Consider the following 27,640-nt stretch of genomic DNA (forward strand, 5'->3'; position numbering starts at 1 on the left):
CGAGATGAGGGCATGGTGAGGGCGGGAAGAGGGTGTGGCCAGTGGCCAGGCACATGGATATTTTGTATGCCAGTTTTCTGGTGTAAATGAATATAGAACTCTATGACAGCTCTGAGCTGCCGTAGATTTATAATTAGGCACAAGGACTGCTGAAGGATGTGCCTAATTTATGAGGAGGAAACAGTTCAAGAAGCTGTCTGTTTGTTCTTTCCTCTAAAACTCAGCCCACAGGCAGTTTACATTACAGTACAATATAAGTGGTTTACTAATGACTTTATGTGCAATGTCCCTGCTCTGCTCCACTTGCAGGAGGATCTCAGCTAGCTGCATTATGCTGGACGTAGCTTCACAGATTTCATGAGCAGAGGATTATAAAGTTTTCTGGGCAGAATTGGAGTGAGTAGTGGTTAGGACCCTTGACATGGAATGTGCATGGTACCTGTAATTTGCACTGTTGTGTCAGAATCTGGGGTACTCTAGTAAAGCTTGATACCCAGAGTTGACAACTAGGGATGAGCGAATCGACTTCTTATACAGTGCTGATAAGAACTCATTACCAGCAATTACTGTGAGCTGTAAAATGATGAAACCTACCACCAAATTAGTCTAGTCCAAAAAATAAAAATAAATCACGGACACATAAAACATTTTTTCACAGACACAAGACAACAGAAATTTCTGGATGGTTGTCAACCCTATTGATAGGGTAGTGTCCTAGATATATTATAATATGCTCAGTATGAGAAGTGTGCTTTCTTAGGTATAGGCTGGATGCAAAGTCTGTTACAGAGATATAAACTCTCTAAGTATTGCCTACCATCTTGTTGCAAAATTTTATCTCCCTTTTATCTGAGGTTTGTGTGTTTAGTTGTTTTTACTCATATGGCTGATAAATATTACAAATGAACCATGCAGGTTTTGTTCTATGCTCTTATATTGTCTTGCCTACAGTAAGAAGCAGAATAAGGGGCACTTGTAGTACACTGCAGGCTTTTTTCATGTGTGTTTGAAATGTTTCCTTCAAACCAGAAAAGAAATGGAGTTCCGATGGCAGAGACAGGATGTGTTTTGATATTACACAGATCTCTTTTTTTATTATGCAGGTCCCTATGTGCTTTTGCCTTCCAAGTGAGATTTGTGGTTTAGCTGCAGGCTCTGTCCTTCAGGAAGGCTTTTTTGGGCTGCCTTCTGGCACTTCTTTCTCTTTGCTTTGCTCTTACAGTTTACAGCAGTGTCTCAGTTTTCATCTAAATTTAGTTAACACTATGGGGTTGGTGTTTTAACCAGTCTGTGCCTGTTTCATTCATTGCTAAAGAGTGCCCTAATTACAGGCAATGACATCTGTCATATTTCTGCAAAACTTTCTTTAGAAATTTAATAATACATAATGTTCTTGATAAAATTATAAAAATAGACAATCCACAATCCACCTATGTATATTATTTATGCTGTATACAGTGGCTGTTTAGTTTTCTCAAGTTTGTTTGGCTGGATACAGTTTAAAAAGTATAGGGTGATAATTATGATGGAGTGATTGATCATTTATCCTATATCAAATCAAGTGTGCGCATTACAAATCCGAAGTCAGAATTGTTATTTATAACGCATCACAAAATTTTGTTATGCCTAGGTATGCCTAAATGAATTAAGCACTTGGAAAGCATTGAATAATTTTGAACAGAACGAGTTTTACTCCAACAATTACCTGATCTACATCAAAGTTTGCGTAGTAAACAGTGTATGAAAATGGAATGGAATAACAAAATTTCAAAAAGTTTTTCTGTTTAAAAGTCTTACTTGAGCAAGGCCCAGTACTTTTAAGAGTGCTTCAGGCATCTGCTTTTGCATTTGGGAACGGTCATATTTTCCCGTTGCAAAAACCAGCAGTAGTCCCCCATCATGTTACGATTCCAGCGGCCTTGATACCTGTTCCCCATTGTAGAAATATCTTTATGGAACCGCTCTCCATAGTCGTCACTTACCTATCCCAAATTGGAAATGCACTTTCAATGTCAAGTTGTTCATATGCTGTAAGCATGTTGTCTACTAATTCAGCATAGTTTGCACCTCGTCTGTTCCCAAGGAAGTTCTGCACTGCGAGCACAAATGCATCCTAAGCTGCAAGACGCACTCGCTTTGTCAGATTCTTGCGCTGATCATAAGTAGTGTATTTGCCATATATGTAGCAGAAATTGTCTGGATCGTTAACACATTTGCATTTATCCATCTTAAGGTTCAAAACTGATAGCACTATAATAGATAACTTTATCAAAATCTGTCCAGCTTGGCTTATATACTGACATCAGCCTGAGGGCGTCCAAACAGGTCTGGACATGTGCTTTGCAATATCTCCAATATAATGCATTAACATTATAACTGAATAGGCTTTGCATGGATAACTTAACCCTTTAAGGACCTCGGCCGTTCATGTACGGCGGAAGTCTAATCCCCAAACATGGCGCCCACTCACACGTGCAGCGGGCGCCATAGCCACCGGGAGACCCGCGGCACATGTATGCGATCAGCCATAAGGCAAATCGCATCCATTTTCCCTTTCAGATGCCGTGGTCAAATCTGACTACTACATCTGCGCAGTCTGGAAGTGGAAGTCGCGCACTTCCGCTCCGGTAACAGTGTTCCCTGGTTGGGAACCTGTTACATTGATATAATAGATGAATATACCAATACAAGCCACTAGGTGGAAGTATTGTATCGGCATAGTGCAAATGAAGTGTTCAATGTTGTCCATATAGACATCAAGGAACACAATAGGCAATCTAATGATTGCCAGTTATTGTCACCCAAGGTGACTTAAAAAAAGTTTTTAAAAAAAAGTTTAAAAAGTTTTTGAAAATAATAAAAAATAAGAGGTTCAAATCACCCCGCTTTCCTTAAAATAAAAATAAAAATACTTAATTAAAAAAATGGGCATCGCTGCGTCCGAAAATGCCAATGATATTAAAATATAACAATATTAATGGCACATGGCGATTTTTCACTTGAACTACCCAATAATATATTTTTTTAAGTGATTAGAAAGTCACACAGACAGACAAATTGGTATCACTGAAAAAAAATGATCGTCCTACAAAGAATTAGCCCTCACGCAGCCCCATGCACATAACTACAAAAAAGATATAGGGGTCAGAATATGGTTATAAAAAAAAATTCCTCAAAGGTTTTCGTTTTTATTTTATTAAAACGCAAGAAAAATTATAAATGTGTGGTATCGTTGTAACCGTACTGACCTGGAGAATGAAGATAACAGGTCAATTTTACCGCATAGTGTACAGTGTAAAAAAAAAGTAAAATAAAATCCGTTATCAGAATTGCGTTTTTCCCAAATTCTACTCCGTTTGGAATTTGTTTTCCGCTTCGTACTACATGGTATGCAACTGTAAATGGTGCCCGTAGAAAGTAATACTTGTCCCTCAAAAAATAAGCCCTCATAAGGCTATGGGAATGGAAAAATAAAAAAGTTAGGACTATGGGAAGGCCAGGAGTGAAAAACGCAAAAATGGAATGTCCCAGGGTCCTTAAGGGTTTAAAATCTAGACGTGTCATAAGTAATGATTAATAGAGTTTCCATATTACATTACATACAGTTGCAAGAAAAAGTATGTGAACCCTTAGGAATGATATGGATTTCTGCACAAATTGGTCATAAAATGTGATCACAATAGACAATCATAGTCTGCCTAAACTAATAACACACAAAGAATAAAAAGTTACCATGTTTTTATTGAACACACCATGTAAACATTCACAGTGCAGGTGGAAAAAGTATATGAACCCTTGTATTTCATAACTAAACTTCCTTTGTCAGCAATAACTTCAACCAAACATTTCCTGTAGTTGCAGATCAGACGTGCACAATGGTCAGGAGTAATTCTTGACCATTCCTCTTTACAGAACTATTTCAGTTCGGCAATATTCTTGGGATGTCTGGTGTGAATCACTTTCTTGAGGTCATGCCACAGCATCTTAATCAGGTTGAGGTCAGGACTCTGATTGGGCCACTCCAGAAGGTGTTTTTTTTTCTGTTTAAGCCATTCTGTTGTTGATTTACTTCTATGCTTTAGGTCGTTGTCATGTTGCAACATCCATCTTCTGTTGAGCTTCAGCTGGTGGACTGATGGCCTTAAGTTCTCCTGCAAAATGTCTTGATAAACTTGGGAATACATTTTTCCTTTGATGGTAGCAATCCGGCCAGGCCCTGACACAGCAAAGCAGTCCCAAACCATGATGCCCCACCACCATATTTCACAATTGACATGTGGTTTTGATGTTGGTGTGCTGTGCCTCTTTTTCTCCACACATAGTGTTGTTTGTTTCTTCCAAATAACTCAATTTTGGTTTCATCTGTCCACAGAATATTTTGCCAGTACTGCTGTGGAACATCCAGGTGCTCTGGTGCAAACTGTAAATGTGCAGCAATGATTTTTTTGGACAGCAGTAGCTTCCTCTGTGGTATCCTCCGATTAGATCCATTCTTGTTTAGTGTTTTACGTATCGTAGATTCGCTAACAGGGATGTTAGCATATGCCAGAGACTTTTGTAAGTCTTTAGCTGACACTCTAGGATTCTTCTTCACCTCATTGAGCAGTCTGTGCTGTGCTCTTGCAGTCATCTTTACAGGACGACCACTCCCAGGGAGAGTAGCAGCAGTGCTGAACTTTCTCAATTTATGGACAATTTGTCTTACCATGGACTAATGAACAGCAAGGCTTTTGGAGATACTTTTATAACCCTTTCCTGCTTTATACAATTCAACAATTCTTAATCGTAGGTCTTCTGAGAGCTCTTTTGTGCAAGGCATCATTCACATCAGGCAATGCTTATTGTGAAAAGCAAACCCAGAACTGGTGTCTTTTTTATAGGGCAGCTGTAACCAACACCTCCAATCTCATCTCATTGATTGGACTCCAGTTGGCTGATACCTCGCTCCAATTAGCTCTTGGAGATGTCATTAGTCTAGGGGTTCACATACTTTTTCCACCTGCACTGTCAATGTTTACATAATGTGTTCAATAAAAACATGGTAACATTTAATTCTTTGTGTGTTATTAGCTTAAGCAGACTGTGATTGTCTATTTTTGTGACTTAGATGAAGATCAGATCACATTTTATGACCAATTTGTGCAGAAATCCATATCATTCCAAAGGGTTCACATACTTTTTCCTGCAACTGTAATTCTATGCCTTATATTATGTGTTATTACTTAATGTTATATAGTGTTATATATTTTTATGTTTAGTTTTTTTAATTTCTTTTATGTAGCCATTAGGAATGTATAGGGTTATAGTATAATCGACGGTTAAAGTATATTACATTGTCTCATTTCTTTTATAGCATTGAAAAGAGAGCTATTGCTTTCTATTTTTCAGTGCATTGTCATCAGAAGCTACTCACTGTTGTCTAGCATTAAAGGCTTGTATCCTCAGTGACGGATGTGGGGGGGGGGGGAATAGACATCCCACTCTGAAGCGACACTCTGTTGAATCTTTAAAGGCCATCAGTTGCGTAAAACCAAACCCGATTGGGCAATTTGCTAAAATATTAAAAGCCCAGCCTGTTAAAGCTTTTACTGTGCAGGGCAGAGCATCAGAAAATGTCAGCTGAAAAAGCAAATAATTGACTTTCTATCCTCATGCCAAACAAACAGCACCGGTGACTAAATTCACATTCCTTCTACTTCATTGCAGATCCTAATAGCAGCTCTTTGATATTGAGAGACAGAAAGGAGCTTAGAAACACTCAGCAGCAACTTAAGGAAACAGCTTAGAATTCCCGCCCTTGGAAAATGAACATGTTCCAGTGTAAGAATAGACAAGTGTTGTACACACTGCAATTAACTATAAAGCTTCTTCACCCTGAAGCTCAGAGAAATAGGCCAATGCCTAACTTATAAAACAGCAGTATTTTAAAGGAACCATATAATAAAACTGCAGGCTTGTGTCTGTTATTTTTCTGAATAAATAATATTGTTTCTGTATTCTGAGCATATGCTCCTCTAGAACATTTTAAAGGGTAACTCCAAATTGACTGGTGCTTCATTTAAACTGCTGACGTGAATGGAAAATGTTAGGAACATTGGGGATGATCTTTAAATACTGTAGAACAATATAAACCAGGGCTTCTCACCTATTCAATTTGGGTTCATTTTAATATTAAACTTGATTAAGGAAGCAAATGACAGATAAATTGACATTATTGAAGGTAACTCAGTTTTTACAGAATCTAATGGTGAATCCCATCGCCATGTGCTTGCTGGTGAGGCCCTTATAGAAGAAGTTTGAGAAGTTCTACAATAAACCAGTGGAATACTATAAACAATTTATGCATGGCAGGATTTTGTTTAATTGAATACATGCAGTGTAGACTTTTATTTCATTTAATAACAATATCTAGGTTCATAGTTTTTTCTATTCTTTTATTACACTATTTATAATATTTTTTTTTGTAACTTAAGTAGGCACGATCCCTTACTCATGGCTGGGAATGATCAAATCGACAACATGGACTCCAGCAGTGTGAAGAAATATGACTCCACCGGCATGTTCCATTGGTGTCCCGCTAAGGAAATGGAGAAAGTCCTGTTGGTGAGTGCATTATATACACAACTGAAAATTAAATTATGTTTTGCATGTTCCATTTTTTAATTGCAGATTTCAATAACAAAAAGGTTAAATTGAATAACACAAGGAAAAAAAGGAACAAACCAGAACTGCTGGGCACTATTGAAACTGGCCATGGTCATGTATTAGGGACCAAACAGTAGAACAAGAATCAGAGTATACTGAACAATGTTATAACAGTATCATAATGAAAATTTTTGTGATCGGCATAAAATCAAAAGACATTGTGATGAGTACTATTATAAAGAACAGTGAACGCTGACCATGCTTCAAAGCTAGACTAGACACAGTGGGGGAGATTTATCAAACTGGTGTAAAGTAGAACTGGCTTAGTTGCCCATAGCAACCAATCAGATTCCACCTTTCATGGAAAATGAAAGGTGGAATCTGATTGGTTGCTATGGGCAACTAAGCCTGTTCTACTTTACACTGGTTTGATAAATCTCCACCCAGTTCCAAAATGTGGATGACACCTGAACTGTCAATAAAGATAATAGTCCCTTGTGGAAGGCTTGTGTCAGCAAATTACCATGAAAAATGAATTATTTTAGCACCCTTATGGTTGACTTAAAAATGCTTTATTAGAAACAAAGCTCAAGTGAAATGAAATTATGAACATACAACAGGCTAACTCATGGAAAGAATGAACATTTCGGTCTATAAGACCATCACCAGAAATATGAGTTTAGAAGAACATACAAATTGATCATGGTTGGTAAATTAGTGTGTCATGCAACACATGTGTGTATAGGTGGCAGAGCCACAAGGTATGTGTAAAGGAACTGTTATGAACTCCACTGAAGACCCTGAGTCCTGAGTGACGCCGCTACAGTGCCCCCATATGTTATAGTGTCGCTCCACTTTACTTACAGTGCCATCTCTTCATTTATAGTGCTCTCTCATCTTTGAAAGTACTCCCTTTCCTTTCATAGCTCCTCCTTTCCTGTTATATTGCCCCCTCACCTTTCATAGTGCCTGTTCCCATTAAAATAGTAAATCACTACTCAGCGTAACATGATCTCCTGAAGTGTGGTGCAGCTGAATCCTTTTTCAGTCTCCAAGTTCAGCTGCCTGTGCTGGGACGCTAAAGTCCTGAGCACTATTTTGTTCTTTTCTGAGCTGCAGGCTTAAACTGTCTTGTGGACTAAAGAATAGTTCCCTGCCATAGGTATCAACTGCCATAGGTATCAATTTATGATGCAGTTAAAGAGTCAAATTTATTCAAAAGACTTTAACAACAAATCCGCAATTTTCAGGGAATGAATTAAATGGCATCTGTTTGTACCTGGCTGACCTGTTGGCAGCTGAAGGCATCCATGTTGGTCCTATGTTCATATATACCCACACTGCTGAGAAAAAACATATGTTTTAATTTATGAAAAATAGCCTCTTGGAGCAACAGGGGCTCAGCTCTCTCTGCAACTGCTGTACCCTCTACACTTCTCCAAAAGTTTCAAGCTGCATTGTGTGCATACAGAGGATTCCTATTCTCCAGTAATAGCCTGTCTTGCACTACATACAGGAAAAAACCCTGGAGCGCTTCTTTAATAAGAGGGTTTTTAAAGACTTCAAAACGTGAAACTACTATGAACAGTAGATTGAATATGTGGTATGCTAAGAGAATTGCAATGCCATCTGAGCCCCATAAAGAAGAAAAATGTCCGATATCCCCTCCCATTTCCCACAGATATATAAAGAAATCTTTGAATTCAGTCATAAATCTGTATCTTCAACAGTACTTTAAGACACCAGTGACACCAAAGTCAGTTTTTTTTTTTGTTGCAAAGGATGATTATTATGGTTTCTGTTTTCTTGTTATATAAGACTCAAATGAGTTTCAAATTGTAGAATTTGGTCAGGTTGTGTAGTTTTTGGGCAGGTTGTGTTTTTTTTTATACTGGCTTGCATTCAAGGCCTGTTATTATTATTATTATTATTATTATTATTATTATTATTATTATGATGTGAAAATGTAGCAACTATTTTAAAATAGTTTTCAGTATAGTCAAAATGTAATTTTCTTATCAGAACACGTAAGAATATGAACTTTTATTCTGCCAAGTTCTGCTTTCTAACTTGCCCAATGCATGCTTCATTGTGAAGTATTTTGTGCTCTTTGCATTCAGCTGCTTCATAAACCCTCCCCTTTGTTCTGATTGACAGCTGTACACCCAACCAGATCAATACAGCTGTGACTCATAGCGGGGGGATATGAAGCTACTCAATTCACAGAGCCCTTCACAGTGAAGCTCTTCCCGGGGCACTTGCACATGCAGAATTAAACTTCATATTTAAACTACTCCTCATGCTCAAAAATGTTTGTGCTGCTCTCCTCAGCCTCTGCCTAGCACTGTCAACAGTTTAGCATGATCCAAGCTAGTGACAGACCCGCATTAAAGAAAAGTATCTTTATTCTTTTTTCTGTCATTAAATACAGACTCGCAGTGAAGCTGCAATGACAGTTCTAAGTGGCCATGTAGTTGTCTGTATTTTTGGAGATGTCACATCTGCACTCATTGGGCTTCGAAACTTGGTGATGCCACTCCGAGCCAGCAACTTCCACTATCATGAACTGAAGCCGATAGTATTTGTGGGGTCCTTGGAATACTTAAAGAGGGAGTGGGAGACTTTGCACAACTTCCCAAAGGTTTCCATCCTGCCTGTAAGTAAGAGGGAAATGTCGAGGTACAATTGCAATGTGTCTATTTCTGAAATATTTTGATATTTAGAGTCTAAGAACACCTTTAGTAACATTTTGTTTTACTTTGTATTTATTGTGGGGTAAAAACATTTTCCCGTACGTCTTTATTAAAAATGTTCATCCATCTCTACTCTACAGCCAGCACCTTTTCACAGATAGTGTAGGCAGCTCTGCCTCCTTCACAGTTCCTGGGAGCTCATAAACACTCATTTAAAGGAACTGTTTAATACAAATTAAAAAAAATGTATGTTATTTTTAATTTTCCATGTCAATATCTATATCTAAACAAAAACCATAAAATCCTGCATTTATTTACTGGTCACTAAGCCAAATAATTGGCACCATTTCTTGGTCTGTACAGATCACTTTACTGCATTCTCCTGCTCATCTGTACACAGAGGTGATATCACTACAGGCATAATTAGAATGACAGATAAGACAGGATCCACCTTTCACAATAGGTGATTGTCACTTATCTATCCTTTCCTTGCACAATGACCTCTGCACAGATCACAGAGCATGCCTACAAAACTCTTCCACAGAAGTCAATGAGGTCCCCTCCTGACCATTGTGTCTATGGCCCATGGGGCTGCCATAAAGCAATTTTTAATGGTGTGCAAATGCTGTTAAGAACAGATCAGGCAAGATGGCAGTCCCATAATCATGTTCTGAAAACAGAATAAATAAATCTGCAAACAGAAAATATAAACAGAATAGAAAACAAGGATGTGCATTACTATCTGGGTTAAACCGGCAGAAAACACTTTTGGTGACACATTTCCTTTAAGCTGCATTCTTATCAGTTTGATAGGAATTCAGCTTCAGTCTTCATGAGTTCTCAGAAATGCAGAGATAAGGGTTACAGACCGAACATTTGAAGGATTTCAATGTGAAGGATAAAAAGCAGCCTACACTATATATGAAAGGTTCTGGCTTTTCAAATTGGTGAAAAAAATGTAATAAAGACTGTATTGGAAAAAAAAAGTATCCATAGGTTTTAAATACTTTATATAAACTGTGACCTGCTATTAGGAAATGTGAAGTATTGCTCTCTGTATGGTCTTTCCTGAATAGGATTATTTTCTAAGGATCTCCTAATCTAAATATACTACATCATATTGCAAACCCATAATTTATTACTGTTTCTGTGGTAAAAAAAAAAAAAAAAAGGGCATATGCATCTAGCAGAAGAGTTTAGCCTGCTGGCTAAAGCAAATATCCTGCAGATAGCCCTGGTCTACTCTCCAGTGGTCATTCGTGCAGTTACAGAAAGGTGACATTGACATGCTGATGAATCATTTGTGGGTTTATTTCCCTAGTTTACTTTTCTGTTTTGTACCATTAACTAAAAAGGCAGTTTATTAGAAAAATACAGCCTTTGTCATGTTTATTTCATATTTTATAGCATTTTTTTCTTTTGCTGCAACTTTAATATCCCCTTCTAACGGCTTTTTTTTTTCTTCTCTCCTCTTTTTTTCTTTTACCTTTAGGGTACACCATTAAGTCGAGCTGATCTAAGGGCTGTCAACATTAACCTGTGTGACATGTGCGTTATTCTGTCAGCCAATCAGAACAATATTGATGATACTTCACTTCAGGACAAGGAATGTATCTTGGCATCTCTCAACATCAAATCCATGCAGTTTGATGACAGCATTGGGGTCTTGCAAGCTAACTCTCAAGGTAAGCCAAGCCCTCTGTCACTTGCCAGCAAAGCTCCTAAGGCACAGAGCTGGCACAAGCGATATTCCTCATTCAGCCTTTTACAGATCTTCTCTCAGCTTGTGACATCGCTTAAGTTGTTGATGTCTTTGATGGGTCTCATGGAACCTTTTCACAGCATACGATGGGCACATCAAGCATTACAAGAACAGTTTCTTGTAGTTACAATACTCCAATGAAAGGCCCCATGCACACAATGGTATCACAGCTCTGTAAAAGCTGTGAGTTGTATAAAGCTGTAATATTGCACCCATAGAAGTCTGTGGGGGAATACTGTACCTGTGATTTGTGACATGTTCATATTAGTGAGTTATTCCCCCATTAATGCTAGTCTGGAATATTTCCTGAATACAGTGCTATAGGGGGCACCACATGACAGTACACAGAATGTGCATATAGAGCCATACGACCTCATACTATTGTACTAGCTAATAAGGCATGATAACATGCACCATATTTACTGTACACCATACAGTTCTGTGACTTTGTGATGGTGTGAAAGGTGAGATATCACTTTATTAGTTAAGTTTGATGTAGTCCATGCAGAGTAGTCAGTAGTCCAAATATGTAAAATATTATATAGTTACTGAGGTGAAGGAATATTAATACAAGAAAAGGACGTGACGACATCCTGCAATATGAAAATGAGGATCAGCACTCCAACTTCATCCCGTTGTGCTTGGGACTACCGGATAGCCAACCCGGAATTCCAAATACATAAGCAAATTACAGAATTACAGGGAATAGTGTAAAACTAGAAACCACATTTACTCTAAACTTTGTGTCAATCTACGAAAACGTTTTGGTGGATGCAACCACCTTTTTCAAGCATATATTAGAAAATCCTGCAGATAATCAGTGTAGAAAAGAGTCTCTTCTTTTTATCATTCATTTCTAGTGTTTAGTGTTCCTTTAAGTGGTTAATGTAACATGGGGTTAATGAAGGGGCTAATGCTACCTCCCCAGATGGCCTTGAGGTTACTATCAATATCACATCCCTGGTGGTCTAGGGTGGTGAATCGGTAATTTCAGCATCTCTGGTGGTCTAGGGTGGTGAATCGGTAATTTCAGCATCTCTGGTGGTCTAGCACAGTAAAGGGGTTATTTGCAAGGGTTTTCCTGGGCTCTTATATTGATGGCTTGTTCTTAGGATATGGGATCAATATCTGATAAGCAGGTATCCAGCTCCCAGCACCCATGCTGTTAAGCTATTTTTCACTAGCTCTGGCCAGAAATAGGCAACCGAACTCCATCCAGCTCTTTACTACAGCAAAGCTCACGTTTACTTCAGTGGGAACAGTGCTGCAGTAACCAGCTCCATTCACAACATAGTCGATGGCACTGTTTAGTTCCCCTTTATTGCCATCTTTTATGGTGATCTAAGTTGGTGAAAGGGGAAATTCCAGCTTGCAGTCTATCATAGAGAAGCAGTTCATGCTAGCTTTCTTGATGGTGGCTCCAGTGAACATTTTCATTGTGTTCAACTGTCCCTTCATGCCTTGTGCTGATCATACAGATCAGTGCTGGGCAGGGACAGAGTGATCCTGATTACTAAGGGGTAACTATGTGCATTGGCCTCGAACATTTAACATAACTGTTGGATAGACCATCTGTCATGAAATTGCCCACTGTGCCATCTTCGCCATCAGTCCCTTACATTTTCCCCCTCTCCATGTTTCTCACACATACAGTATGCAGAACATATTGAAGACCCTGACACTTATTTGTAGTTGGGCCACAAGTAGAGTTGAGCGAACACCTGGATGTTCGGGTTCGAGAAGTTCGGCCGAACATCCCGGAAATGTTCGGGTTCGGGATCCGAACCCGATCCGAACTTCGTCCCGAACCCGAACCCCATTGAAGTCAATGGGGACCCGAACTTTTCGGCACTAAAAAGGCTGTAAAACAGCCCAGGAAAGAGCTAGAGGGCTGCAAAAGGCAGCAACATGTAGGTAAATCCCCTGCAAACAAATGTGGATAGGGAAATGAATTAAATTAAAAATTAAATAAATAAAAATTAACCAAAATCAATTGGAGAGAGGTTCCATAGCAGAGAATCTGGCTTCCCGTCACCCACCACTGGAACAGTCCATTCTCAGATATTTAGGCCCCGGCACCCAGGCAGAGGAGAGAGGTCCCGTAACAGAGAATCTGTCTTCATGTCAGCAGAGAATTAGTCTGCATGTCATAGCAGAGAATGAGGCTTCACGTCAGCCACCACTGCAACAGTCCATTGGCATATATTTAGGCCCAGCACCCAGGCAGAGGAGGGAGGTCCCGTAACAGAGAATCTGTCTTCATGTCAGCAGAGAATTAGTCTGCATGTCATAGCAGAGAATGAGGCTTCACGTCAGCCACCACTGCAACAGTCCATTGGCATATATTTAGGCCCAGCACACACACAGGCAGAGGAGAGAGGTCCCGTAACAGAGAATCTGGCTTCATGTCAGCAGAGAATCAGTCTGCATGTCATAGCAGAGAATGAGGCTTCACGTCAGCCACCACTGCAACAGTCCATTGGCATATATTTAGGCCCAGCACACACACAGGCAGAGGAGAGAGGTCCCGTAACAGAGGATCTGGCTTCATGTCAGCAGAGAATCAGTCTGCATGTCATAGCAGAGAATCAGGCTTCACGTCAGCCACCACTGCAACAGTCCATTGTCATAAATTTAGGCCCAGCACCCAGGCAGAGGAGAGAGGTCCCGTAACAGACAATCTGGCTTCATGTCAGCAGAGAATTAGTCTGCATGTCATAGCAGAGAATGAGGCTTCACGTCAGCCACCACTGCAACAGTCCATTGGCATATATTTAGGCCTAGCACACAGGCAGAGGAGAGAGGTCCCGTAACAGACAATCTGGCTTCATGTCAGCAGAGAATCAGTCTGCATGTCATAGCAGAGAATGAGGCTTCACGTCACCCACCACTGCAACAGTCCATTGGCATATATTTAGGCCTAGCACACAGGCAGAGCAGAGAGGTCCCGTAACAGACAATCTGGCTTCATGACAGCAGAGAATCAGTCTGCATGTCATAGCAGAGAATGAGGCTTCACGTCACCCACCACTGCAACAGTCCATTGGCATATATTTAGGCCTAGCACACAGGCAGAGCAGAGAGGTCCCGTAACAGACAATCTGGCTTCATGACAGCAGAGAATCAGTCTGCATGTCATAGCAGAGAATGAGGCTTCACGTCACCCACCACTGCAACAGTCCATTGGCATATATTTAGGCCTAGCACACAGGCAGAGCAGAGAGGTCCCGTAACAGACGATCTGGCTTCATGTCAGCAGAGAATCAGTCTGCATGTCATAGCAGAGAATGAGGCTTCACGTCAGCCACCACTGCAACAGTCCATTGGCATATATTTAGGCCCAGCACCCAGGCAGAGGAGGGAGGTCCCGTAACAGAGAATCTGTCTTCATGTCAGCAGAGAATTAGTCTGCATGTCATAGCAGAGAATGAGGCTTCACGTCAGCCACCACTGCAACAGTCCATTGGCATATATTTAGGCCCAGCACACACACAGGCAGAGGAGAGAGGTCCCGTAACAGAGAATCTGTCTTCATGTCAGCAGAGAATTAGTCTGCATGTCATAGCAGAGAATCAGGCTTCACGTCACCCACCACTGCAACAGTCCATTGGCATATATTTAGGCCCAGCACCCAGGCAGAGGAGGGAGGTCCCGTAACAGAGAATCTGTCTTCATGTCAGCAGAGAATTAGTCTGCATGTCATAGCAGAGAATGAGGCTTCACGTCAGCCACCACTGCAACAGTCCATTGGCATATATTTAGGCCCAGCACACACACAGGCAGAGGAGAGAGGTCCCGTAACAGAGAATCTGTCTTCATGTCAGCAGAGAATTAGTCTGCATGTCATAGCAGAGAATGAGGCTTCACGTCAGCCACCACTGCAACAGTCCATTGGCATATATTTAGGCCCAGCACACACACAGGCAGAGGAGAGAGGTCCCGTAACAGACAATCTGGCTTCATGTCAGCAGAGAATTAGTCTGCATGTCATAGCAGAGAATGAGGCTTCACGTCACCCACCACTGCAACAGTCCATTGGCATATATTTAGGCCCAGCACCCAGGCAGAGGAGGGAGGTCCCGTAACAGAGAATCTGTCTTCATGTCAGCAGAGAATTAGTCTGCATGTCATAGCAGAGAATGAGGCTTCACGTCACCCACCACTGCAACAGTCCATTGGCATATATTTAGGCCTAGCACACAGGCAGAGCAGAGAGGTCCCGTAACAGACAATCTGGCTTCATGACAGCAGAGAATCAGTCTGCATGTCATAGCAGAGAATGAGGCTTCACGTCACCCACCACTGCAACAGTCCATTGGCATATATTTAGGCCTAGCACACAGGCAGAGCAGAGAGGTCCCGTAACAGACGATCTGGCTTCATGTCAGCAGAGAATCAGTCTGCATGTCATAGCAGAGAATGAGGCTTCACGTCAGCCACCACTGCAACAGTCCATTGGCATATATTTAGGCCCAGCACCCAGGCAGAGGAGGGAGGTCCCGTAACAGAGAATCTGTCTTCATGTCAGCAGAGAATTAGTCTGCATGTCATAGCAGAGAATGAGGCTTCACGTCAGCCACCACTGCAACAGTCCATTGGCATATATTTAGGCCCAGCACACACACAGGCAGAGGAGAGAGGTCCCGTAACAGAGAATCTGTCTTCATGTCAGCAGAGAATTAGTCTGCATGTCATAGCAGAGAATCAGGCTTCACGTCAGCCCACCACTGCAACAGTCCATTGGCATATATTTAGGCCCAGCACCCAGGCAGAGGAGGGAGGTCCCGTAACAGAGAATCTGTCTTCATGTCAGCAGAGAATTAGTCTGCATGTCATAGCAGAGAATGAGGCTTCACGTCAGCCACCACTGCAACAGTCCATTGGCATATATTTAGGCCCAGCACACACAGGCAGAGGAGAGAGGTCCCGTAACAGAGAATCTGGCTTCATGTCAGCAGAGAATTAGTCTGCATGTCATAGCAGAGAATGAGGCTTCACGTCAGCCACCACTGCAACAGTCCATTGGCATATATTTAGGCCCAGCACACACAGGCAGAGGAGAGAGGTCCCGTAACAGACAATCTGGCTTCATGTCAGCAGAGAATTAGTCTGCATGTCATAGCAGAGAATGAGGCTTCACGTCAGCCACCACTGCAACAGTCCATTGGCATATATTTAGGCCCAGCACCCAGGCAGAGGAGGGAGGTCCCGTAACAGAGAATCTGTCTTCATGTCAGCAGAGAATTAGTCTGCATGTCATAGCAGAGAATGAGGCTTCACGTCAGCCACCACTGCAACAGTCCATTGGCATATATTTAGGCCCAGCACACACACAGGCAGAGGAGAGAGGTCCCGTAACAGAGGAACTGGCTTCATGTCAGCAGAGAATCAGTCTGCATGTCATAGCAGAGAATCAGGCTTCACGTCAGCCACCACTGCAACAGTCCATTGGCATATATTTAGGCCTAGCACACAGGCAGAGGAGAGAGGTCCCGTAACAGACAATCTGGCTTCATGTCAGCAGAGAATCAGTCTGCATGTCATAGCAGAGAATGAGGCTTCACGTCAGCCACCACTGCAACAGTCCATTGTCATAAATTTAGGCCCAGCACCCAGGCAGAGGAGAGAGGTCCCGTAACAGACAATCTGGCTTCATGTCAGCAGAGAATTAGTCTGCATGTCATAGCAGAGAATCAGGCTTCATGTCAGCCACCACTGCAACAGTCCATTGGCATATATTTAGGCCTAGCACACAGGCAGAGGAGAGGTTCATTCAACTTTGGGTAGCATCGCAATATAATGGTAAAATGAAAATAAAAATAGGATTGAATGAGGAAGTGCCCTGGAGTCCAATAATATATGGTTATGGGGAGGTAGTTAATGTCTAATCTGGACAAGGGACGGACAGGTCCTGTGGGATCCATGCCTGGTTCATTTTTATGAACGTCAGCTTGTCCACATTGGCTGTAGACAGGCGGCTGCGTTTGTCTGTAATGACGCCCCCTGCCGTGCTGAATACACGTTCAGACAAAACGCTGGCTGCCGGGCAGGCCAGCACCTCCAAGGCATAAAAGGCTAGCTCTGGCCACGTGGACAATTTAGAGACCCAGAAGTTGAATGGGGCCGAACCATCAGTCAGTACGTGGAGGGGTGTGCACACGTACTGTTCCACCATGTTAGTGAAATGTTGCCTCCTGCTAACACGTTGCGTATCAGGTGGTGGTGCAGTTAGCTGTGGCGTGTTGACAAAAGTTTTCCACATCTCTGCCATGCTAACCCTGCCCTCAGAGGAGCTGGCCGTGACACAGCTGCCTTGGCGACCTCTTGCTCCTCCTCTGCCTTGGCCTTGGGCTTCCACTTGTTCCCCTGTGACATTTGGGAATGCTCTCAGTAGCGCGTCTACCAACGTGCGCTTGTACTCGCGCATCTTCCTATCACGCTCCAGTGCAGGAAGTAAGGTGGGCACATTGTCTTTGTAGCGTGGATCCAGCAGGGTGGCAACCCAGTAGTCCGCACAGGTTAAAATGTGGGCAACTCTGCTGTCGTTGCGCAGGCACTGCAGCATGTAGTCGCTCATGTGTGCCAGGCTGCCCAGGGATAAGGACAAGCTGTCCTCTGTGGGAGGCGTATCGTCATCGTCCTGCCTTTCCCCCCAGCCACGCACCAGTGATGGACCCGAGCTGCGTTGGGTGCCACCCCGCTGTGACCATGCTTCATCCTCATCCTCCTCCACCTCCTCCTCATCCTCGTCCTCCTCGTCCTCCAGTAGTGGGCCCTGGCTGGCCACATTTGTACCTGGCCTCTGCTGTTGCCAAAAACCTCCCTCTGAGTCACTTCGAAGAGACTGGCCTGAAAGTGCTAAAAATGACCCCTCTTCCTCCTCCTCCTCCTCCTCCTCCTGGGCCACCTCCTCTTCCATCATCGCCCTAAGTGTTTTCTCAAGGAGACATAGAAGTGGTATTGTAACGCTGATAACGGTGTCATCGCCACTGGCCATGTTGGTGGAGTACTCGAAACAGCGCAACAGGGCACACAGGTCTCGCATGGAGGCCCAGTCATTGGTGGTGAAGTGGTGCTGTTCTGTAGTGCGACTGACCCGTGCGTGCTGCAGCTGAAACTCCACTATGGCCTGCTGCTGCTCGCACAGTCTGTCCAGCATGTGCAAGGTGGAGTTCCACCTGGTGGGCACGTCGCATATGAGGCGGTGAGCGGGAAGGCCGAAGTTACGCTGTAGCGCAGACAGGCGAGCAGCAGCAGGATGTGAACGCCGGAAGCGCGAACAGACGGCCCGCACTTTATGCAGCAGCTCTGACATGTCGGGGTAGTTGTGAATGAACTTCTGCACCACCAAATTCAGCACATGCGCCAAGCAAGGGATGTGCGTCAAATTGGCTAGTCCCAGAGCTGCAACGAGATTTCGCCCATTATCACACACCACCAGGCCGGGCTTGAGGCTCACCGGCAGCAACCACTCGTCGGTCTGTTGTTCTATACCCCGCCACAACTCCTGTGCGGTGTGGGGCCTGTCCCCCAAACATATGAGTTTCAGAATGGCCTGCTGACGTTTACCCCGGGCTGTGCTGAAGTTGGTGGTGAAGGTGTGTGGCTGACTGGATGAGCAGGTGGAAGAAGAGGAGGAGGAAGCCGAGAAGGAGGAGGTGGCAACAGGAGGCAAAGAATGTTGCCCTGCGATCCTTGGCGGCGGAAGGACGTGCGCCAAACAGCTCTCCGCCTGGGGCCCAGCTGCCACTACATTTACCCAGTGTGCAGTTAGGGAGATATAGCGTCCCTGGCCGTGCTTACTGGTCCACGTATCTGTGGTTAGGTGGACCTTGCCACAGATGGCGTTGCGCAGTGCACACTTGATTTTATCGGATACTTGGTTGTGCAGGGAAGGCACGGCTCTCTTGGAGAAGTAGTGCCGGCTGGGAACAACATACTGTGGGACAGCAAGCGACATGAGCTGTTTGAAGCTGTCTGTGTCCACCAGCCTAAATGACAGCATTTCATAGGCCAGTAGTTTAGAAATGCTGGCATTCAGGGCCAGGGATCGAGGGTGGCTAGGTGGGAATTTACGCTTTCTATCAAATGTTTGTGAGATGGAGAGCTGAACGCTGGCGTGTGACATGGTTGAGACGCTTGGTGACGGAGGTGGTGGTGGTGGTGTTGGTGGTACATCCCCTGTTTGCTGGGCGGCAGGTGCCAACGTTCCTCCAGAGGCGGAGGAAGAGGCCGAGGCGGCAGCAGCAGAATAGGCCGAGGCGGCAGCAGCAGAAGAGGTAGCAGGGGGAGCCTGAGTGACTTCCTTGGTTTTAAGGTGTTTACTCCACTGCAGTTCATGCTTTGCATGCAGGTGCCTGGTCATGCAGGTTGTGCTCAGGTTCAGAACGTTAATGCCTCGCTTCAGGCTCTGATGGCACAGCGTGCAAACCACTCGGGTCTTGTCGTCAGCACATTGTTTGAAGAAGTGCCATGCCAGGGAACTCCTTGAAGCTGCCTTTGGGGTGCTCGGTCCCAGATGGCGGCGGTCAGTAGCAGGCGGAGTCTCTTGGCGGCGGGTGTTCTGCTTTTGCCCACTGCTCCCTCTTTTGCTACGCTGTTGGCTCGGTCTCACCACTGCCTCTTCCTCCGAACTGTGAAAGTCAGTGGCACGACCTTCATTCCATGTGGGGTCTAGGACCTCATCGTCCCCTGCATCGTCTTCCACCCAGTCTTGATCCCTGACCTCCTGTTCAGTCTGCACACTGCAGAAAGACGCAGCAGTTGGCACCTGTGTTTCGTCATCATCAGAGACATGCTGAGGTGGTATTCCCATGTCCTCATCATCAGGAAACATAAGTGGTTGTGCGTCAGTGCATTCTATGTCTTTCACCGCTGGGGAAGGGCTAGGTGGATGCCCTTGGGAAACCCTGCCAGCGGAGTCTTCAAACAGCATAAGAGACTGCTGCATAACTTGAGGCTGAGACAGTTTCCCTGGTATGCATGGGGGTGATGTGACAGACTGATGGGGTTGGTTTTCAGGCGCCATCTGTGCGCTTTCTGCAGAAGACTGGGTGGGAGATAATGTGAACGTGCTGGATCCACTGTCGGCCACCCAATTGACTAATGCCTGTACCTGCTCAGGCCTTACCATCCTTAGAACGGCATTGGGCCCCACCATATATCGCTGTAAATTCTGGCGGCTACTGGGACCTGAGGTAGTTGGTACACTAGGACGTGTGGATGTGGCAGAACGGCCACGTCCTCTCCCAGCACCAGAGGGTCCACTAACACCACCACGACCATGTCCACGTCCGCGTCCCTTACTAGATGTTTTTCTCATTGTTATGGTTCACCACAACAACAAATATATTATTTGGCCCAATGTATTGTATTCAAATTCAGCGGGATATAAATTTGAGGCCTAGTATTTAGGCGCTGGGTGACCGGTATGGATTTAGTGACAGAATTAGACTTGGAAATGCACAGAAGCGTGTGTGTGAAGTTATTCTGAATGACCCTATGTGCACCTTCAATATGATCTACCCTTTTAGGGATAGATTTCAAATAGCTCTGATATAGCAGAAACCACTAAATTATGAAATTGCTAAATTGGGAATTGTATTTCAACCCAGAACAAAAAATGTGCTTTGACGGACACTAAATAACTTTCCCAGCCACAACAGGACAGCGGTAACGAGAGATTTAGCGGGATATAAATTTGAGGCCTAGTATTTAGGCGCTGGGTGACAGGTATGGGTTTAGTGACAGAATTAGATTTGGAAATGCACAGTAGCGGGTGTGTGAAGTTATTCTGAATGACCCTATGTGCACCTTGAATATTATATACCCTTTTAGGGATAGATTTCAAATAGCTCTGATATAGCAGAAACCACTAAATTATGAAATTGCTAAATTGGGAATTGTATTTCAACCCAGAACAAGAAATGTGCTTGAACGGACACTAAATAACTCGCCCAGCTACAGCACTAGGGACAGATTTAGCTGGATATAAATTTGAGGCCTAGTATTTAGGCGCTGGGTGACCGGTATGGATTTAGTGACAGAATTAGACTTGGAAATGCACAGTAAGCGGTGTGTGTGAAGTTATTCTGAATGACCCTATGTGCACCTTGAATATTATATACCCTTTTAGGGATAGATTTCAAATAGCTCTGATATAGCAGAAACCACTAAATTATGAAATTGCTAAATTGGGAATTGTATTTCAACCCAGAACAAGAAATGTGCTTGAACGGACACTAAATAACTCGCCCAGCTACAGCACTAAGGACAGATTTAGCGGGATATAAATTTGAGGCCTAGTATTTAGGCGCTGGGTGACAGGTATGGGTTTAGTGCCAGAATTAGACTTGGAAATACACAGTAGCGGGTGTGTGTGAAGTTATTCTGAATGACCCAATGTGCACCTTGAATATTATATACCCTTTTAGGGATAGATTTCAAATAGCTCTGATATAGCAGAAACCACTAAATTATGAAATTGCTAAATTGGGAATTGTATTTCAACCCAGAACAAGAAATGTGCTTGAACGGACACTAAATAACTCGCCCAGCTACAGCACTAAGGACAGATTTAGCGGGATATAAATTTGAGGCCTAGTATTTAGGCGCTGGGTGACAGGTATGGGTTTAGTGCCAGAATTAGACTTGGAAATACACAGTAGCGGGTGTGTGTGAAGTTATTCTGAATGACCCAATGTGCACCTTGAATATTATATACCCTTTTAGGGATAGATTTCAAATAGCTCTGATATAGCAGAAACCACTAAATTATGAAATTGCTAAATTGGGAATTGTATTTCAACCCAGAACAAGAAATGTGCTTGAACGGACACTAAATAACTCGCCCAGCTACAGCACTAAGGACAGATTTAGCGGGATATAAATTTGAGGCCTAGTATTTAGGCGCTGGGTGACAGGTATGGGTTTAGTGCCAGAATTAGACTTGGAAATACACAGTAGCGGGTGTGTGTGAAGTTATTCTGAATGACCCAATGTGCACCTTGAATATTATATACCCTTTTAGGGATAGATTTCAAATAGCTCTGATATAGCAGAAACCACTAAATTATGAAATTGCTAAATTGGGAATTGTATTTCAACCCAGAACAAGAAATGTGCTTGAACGGACACTAAATAACTCGCCCAGCTACAGCACTAAGGACAGATTTAGCGGGATATAAATTTGAGGCCTAGTATTTAGGCGCTGGGTGACAGGTATGGGTTTAGTGCCAGAATTAGACTTGGAAATACACAGTAGCGGGTGTGTGTGAAGTTATTCTGAATGACCCAATGTGCACCTTGAATATTATATACCCTTTTAGGGATAGATTTCAAATAGCTCTGATATAGCAGAAACCACTAAATTATGAAATTGCTAAATTGGGAATTGTATTTCAACCCAGAACAAGAAATGTGCTTGAACGGACACTAAATAACTCGCCCAGCTACAGCACTAAGGACAGATTTAGCGGGATATAAATTTGAGGCCTAGTATTTAGGCGCTGGGTGACAGGTATGGGTTTAGTGCCAGAATTAGACTTGGAAATACACAGTAGCGGGTGTGTGTGAAGTTATTCTGAATGACCCAATGTGCACCTTGAATATTATATACCCTTTTAGGGATAGATTTCAAATAGCTCTGATATAGCAGAAACCACTAAATTATGAAATTGCTAAATTGGGAATTGTATTTCAACCCAGAACAAGAAATGTGCTTGAACGGACACTAAATAACTCGCCCAGCTACAGCACTAAGGACAGATTTAGCGGGATATAAATTTGAGGCCTAGTATTTAGGCGCTGGGTGACAGGTATGGGTTTAGTGCCAGAATTAGACTTGGAAATACACAGTAGCGGGTGTGTGTGAAGTTATTCTGAATGACCCAATGTGCACCTTGAATATTATATACCCTTTTAGGGATAGATTTCAAATAGCTCTGATATAGCAGAAACCACTAAATTATGAAATTGCTAAATTGGGAATTGTATTTCAACCCAGAACAAGAAATGTGCTTGAACGGACACTAAATAACTCGCCCAGCTACAGCACTAAGGACAGATTTAGCGGGATATAAATTTGAGGCCTAGTATTTAGGCGCTGGGTGACAGGTATGGGTTTAGTGCCAGAATTAGACTTGGAAATACACAGTAGCGGGTGTGTGTGAAGTTATTCTGAATGACCCAATGTGCACCTTGAATATTATATACCCTTTTAGGGATAGATTTCAAATAGCTCTGATATAGCAGAAACCACTAAATTATGAAATTGCTAAATTGGGAATTGTATTTCAACCCAGAACAAGAAATGTGCTTGAACGGACACTAAATAACTCGCCCAGCTACAGCACTAAGGACAGATTTAGCGGGATATAAATTTGAGGCCTAGTATTTAGGCGCTGGGTGACAGGTATGGGTTTAGTGCCAGAATTAGACTTGGAAATACACAGTAGCGGGTGTGTGTGAAGTTATTCTGAATGACCCAATGTGCACCTTGAATATTATATACCCTTTTAGGGATAGATTTCAAATAGCTCTGATATAGCAGAAACCACTAAATTATGAAATTGCTAAATTGGGAATTGTATTTCAACCCAGAACAAGAAATGTGCTTGAACGGACACTAAATAACTCGCCCAGCTACAGCACTAAGGACAGATTTAGCGGGATATAAATTTGAGGCCTAGTATTTAGGCGCTGGGTGACAGGTATGGGTTTAGTGCCAGAATTAGACTTGGAAATACACAGTAGCGGGTGTGTGTGAAGTTATTCTGAATGACCCAATGTGCACCTTGAATATTATATACCCTTTTAGGGATAGATTTCAAATAGCTCTGATATAGCAGAAACCACTAAATTATGAAATTGCTAAATTGGGAATTGTATTTCAACCCAGAACAAGAAATGTGCTTGAACGGACACTAAATAACTCGCCCAGCTACAGCACTAAGGACAGATTTAGCGGGATATAAATTTGAGGCCTAGTATTTAGGCGCTGGGTGACAGGTATGGGTTTAGTGCCAGAATTAGACTTGGAAATACACAGTAGCGGGTGTGTGTGAAGTTATTCTGAATGACCCAATGTGCACCTTGAATATTATATACCCTTTTAGGGATAGATTTCAAATAGCTCTGATATAGCAGAAACCACTAAATTATGAAATTGCTAAATTGGGAATTGTATTTCAACCCAGAACAAGAAATGTGCTTGAACGGACACTAAATAACTCGCCCAGCTACAGCACTAAGGACAGATTTAGCGGGATATAAATTTGAGGCCTAGTATTTAGGCGCTGGGTGACAGGTATGGGTTTAGTGCCAGAATTAGACTTGGAAATACACAGTAGCGGGTGTGTGTGAAGTTATTCTGAATGACCCAATGTGCACCTTGAATATTATATACCCTTTTAGGGATAGATTTCAAATAGCTCTGATATAGCAGAAACCACTAAATTATGAAATTGCTAAATTGGGAATTGTATTTCAACCCAGAACAAGAAATGTGCTTGAACGGACACTAAATAACTCGCCCAGCTACAGCACTAGGGACAGATTTAGCTGGATATAAATTTGAGGCCTAGTATTTAGGCGCTGCGTGACAGGTATGGGTTTAGTGACAGAATTAGACTTGGAAATACACAGTAGCGGGTGTGTGTGAAGTTATTCTGAATGACCCAATGTGCACCTTGAATATTATATACCCTTTTAGGGATAGATTTCAAATAGCTCTGATATAGCAGAAACCACTAAATTATGAAATTGCTAAATTGGGAATTGTATTTCAACCCAGAACAAGAAATGTGCTTGAACGGACACTAAATAACTCGCCCAGCTACAGCACTAGGGACAGATTTAGCTGGATATAAATTTGAGGCCTAGTATTTAGGCGCTGGGTGACCGGTATGGATTTAGTGACAGAATTAGACTGGGATATGGCCAAAAAATAAACAGACTATTGCTGGTTAAATGCACTTGGTGTGACAGCTTCACCCTGATGTAGGCTTTAGCCAAAAAACAACCACACCATTGAGGGTTAAATGCACTTGGTGACAGGCGCAGCTTGCCCCTGATTTAGTATATGGCCAAAAAATGAACAGACTATTGCTGGTTAAATGCACTTGGTGTGACAGCTTCACCCTGATGTAGGCTTTAGCCAAAAAACAACCACACCATTGAGGGTTAAATGCACTTGGTGACAGGCGCAGCTTGCCCCTGATTTTGTATATGGCCAAAAAATGAACAGACTATTGCTGGTTAAATGCACTTGGTGTGACAGCTTCACCCTGATGTAGGCTTTAGCCAAAAAACAACCACACCATTGAGGGTTAAATGCACTTGGTCGCAGCTTGTGCTGGCGCACCACAAGACACAAAATGGCCGCCGATCACCCCAGAAAAATGTGACTGACAAACGGTCTGTGCAGCCTAAAAACAGTGAGCAATTGAGGATCAGCAGCTCAATGATCCACAGCTGCAGATCGATCAGTTAATCAAGTCCTTTGGAGGAGTTAATCTGCCTAATCTCGCCCTACTGTCGCAGCCGCAACCTCTCCCTACGCTAATCAGAGCAGAGTGACGGGCGGCGCTATGTGACTCCAGCTTAAATAGAGGCTGGGTCACATGGTGCTCTGGCCAATCACAGCCATGCCAATAGTAGGCATGGCTGTGATGGCCTCTTGGGGCAAGTAGTATGACGCTTGTTGATTGGCTGCTTTGCAGCCTTTCAAAAAGCGCCAAGAAAGCGTCACAAAAGCGCGAAGAAAGCGACGAACACCGAACCCGAACCCGGACTTTTACGAAAATGTCCGGGTTCGGGTCCGTGTCACGGACACCCCAAAATTCGGTACGAACCCGAACTATACAGTTCGAGTTCGCTCATCCCTAGCCACAAGCTTTTATAGCTCCTGTGCTGCAGCAGCTGGCATTTGTGTTACATTGTCATTCATGAGCATTAAGTATACGTCTGCTCTTTTCTATATTTTATTGCATTCTTGTTGTCTGTGGTTTACTGACTCTTAGCTGCTCTTCAATATGTTGCCATTTAATAATGCATATCAGTTTGCAACAAGATCCTGTTGTCAAATAAATTGCAGTTATCCTGCCACCTAATGGGGTAATGATGGCGAGCATAATTATAACATTTGAAAAAAATGCCTTTTGACACAAGCACAATCCACTATTTCCAATTCTTTCTTTACAACTATCCATCAGGCTCATTTTAAGACATTTTTTGGAACCTATTTCTTTTCAAACAACTTTTCATGACTTCTCTTATTCCATTTAAAGGGAGAAAAAAAATGACACAGTACACATCTTTTAAGAAAGTTAATTATACAGCAGCAAACGCAAGCATCACATTACTGTTATGAAATATTAAATCAGTATCTTTCATTCTCACAGATGCCCTGGAGATAAATACACCATGTTTAATGCTCCGTTTCCAACACTTTTACGCACAAAAATTTATAGTGGTATCTGCATTCTTAACAGCCCATCTTCTCTTTATTTCTTGCCACTTGGTTAACCTCTGTGCTACCAGACAGATAGACTCCTCTCTTGGCAAAAGGGGTTAAGAATACAACATCTTTCCATGCTTGCTTAGGTAGACAACATCTTTTTATTGCTCACTTGGGACTGCAAGCTGGGAAGTGATATATCACTCTTTAACCATATTAAGCTTGATTGTCTGCGCACACAATGTAGAGATGTAAAACTCCCAAGCTTCCTTCTGAACCGTTTTATAAATATTTAAGCCCGGCTTACGTGCCTCTGGATATTAAAACATATTTTACCCTAACACACCCACATTTGCGCGCACAGACACAAAGAGGGACCTGTGTGTAAATATTACATAGGGCCATCTTCTCCACCCTGTTATCATAGCACTTTAATGAATACATAATTTCACACTTCACATTTTATTGGAAAACTGCCTTTGTGCGCGGTTTAAGTGTAAGGCATTGGTTGTTGGCATGACAGGAGCGGTACAGAACGTTGTTTTAATGATCTGCTGCTTTAATTATACAAAGACATTCGAGGAGAACTGTTATGTCGCCTGAACTTTAGTCTTCTAAATCCGGCATAAACTGGCATTACAAGGTGTAGATTTACATTCTGCATAGCTAAAGGACAACCTCTCAGCTACAGTACTTGGAAATATGAAAGGTACTGGAGCACCTGTAAAAACGTAAGAATGATGCTTCTATAAGCACAGTGATGAGTGGAATAGTTGATATTATCATTTGTTAGTGGTAAGAATAATATGCCTATTATGTTTAGATCCAAGAATGAATTCATAAAGAGCCTGCTAGCCTGCCAGCAATGTTAATAGACGATACACTTCATGTACAGCAATAACATTATTATACATAATACATTATGTAAGTATCTTTCTGGTTCCATAATATTATATGAGACAAATCAATAAAAATACTCTATAACATAATGCAGAATGATACAATAATATTCAGTTTTTTAAAAGCAGCTACCTTATGCCTATTGAGTTATTTTACCTAAAAGACTATCTGCCTCTTTCAAGT

The 27,640-nt window shown here is 42.6% G+C and overlaps 1 protein-coding gene across 3 annotated transcripts in view; it reads left to right on the forward strand.

The window, feature by feature from the left end:
- The window catches only part of KCNMA1 (potassium calcium-activated channel subfamily M alpha 1), a 731,805-nt gene that overhangs the window by 619,043 nt on the left and 85,122 nt on the right, over window positions 1-27,640 (forward strand). For all 3 annotated transcript variants that reach the window (XM_044299035.1, XM_044299036.1, XM_044299034.1), the window contains 3 exons: window positions 6,477-6,603; window positions 9,077-9,301; window positions 10,831-11,023. In XM_044299035.1, coding sequence (XP_044154970.1) covers window positions 6,477-6,603; window positions 9,077-9,301; window positions 10,831-11,023 — 545 coding nt within the window. The remainder of the gene's footprint in view (window positions 1-6,476; window positions 6,604-9,076; window positions 9,302-10,830; window positions 11,024-27,640) is intronic.

This window comes from Bufo gargarizans, chromosome 6 (assembly GCF_014858855.1).
Source record: "Bufo gargarizans isolate SCDJY-AF-19 chromosome 6, ASM1485885v1, whole genome shotgun sequence".
In the NCBI taxonomy this organism is placed as follows: Eukaryota; Metazoa; Chordata; class Amphibia; order Anura; family Bufonidae; genus Bufo; species Bufo gargarizans.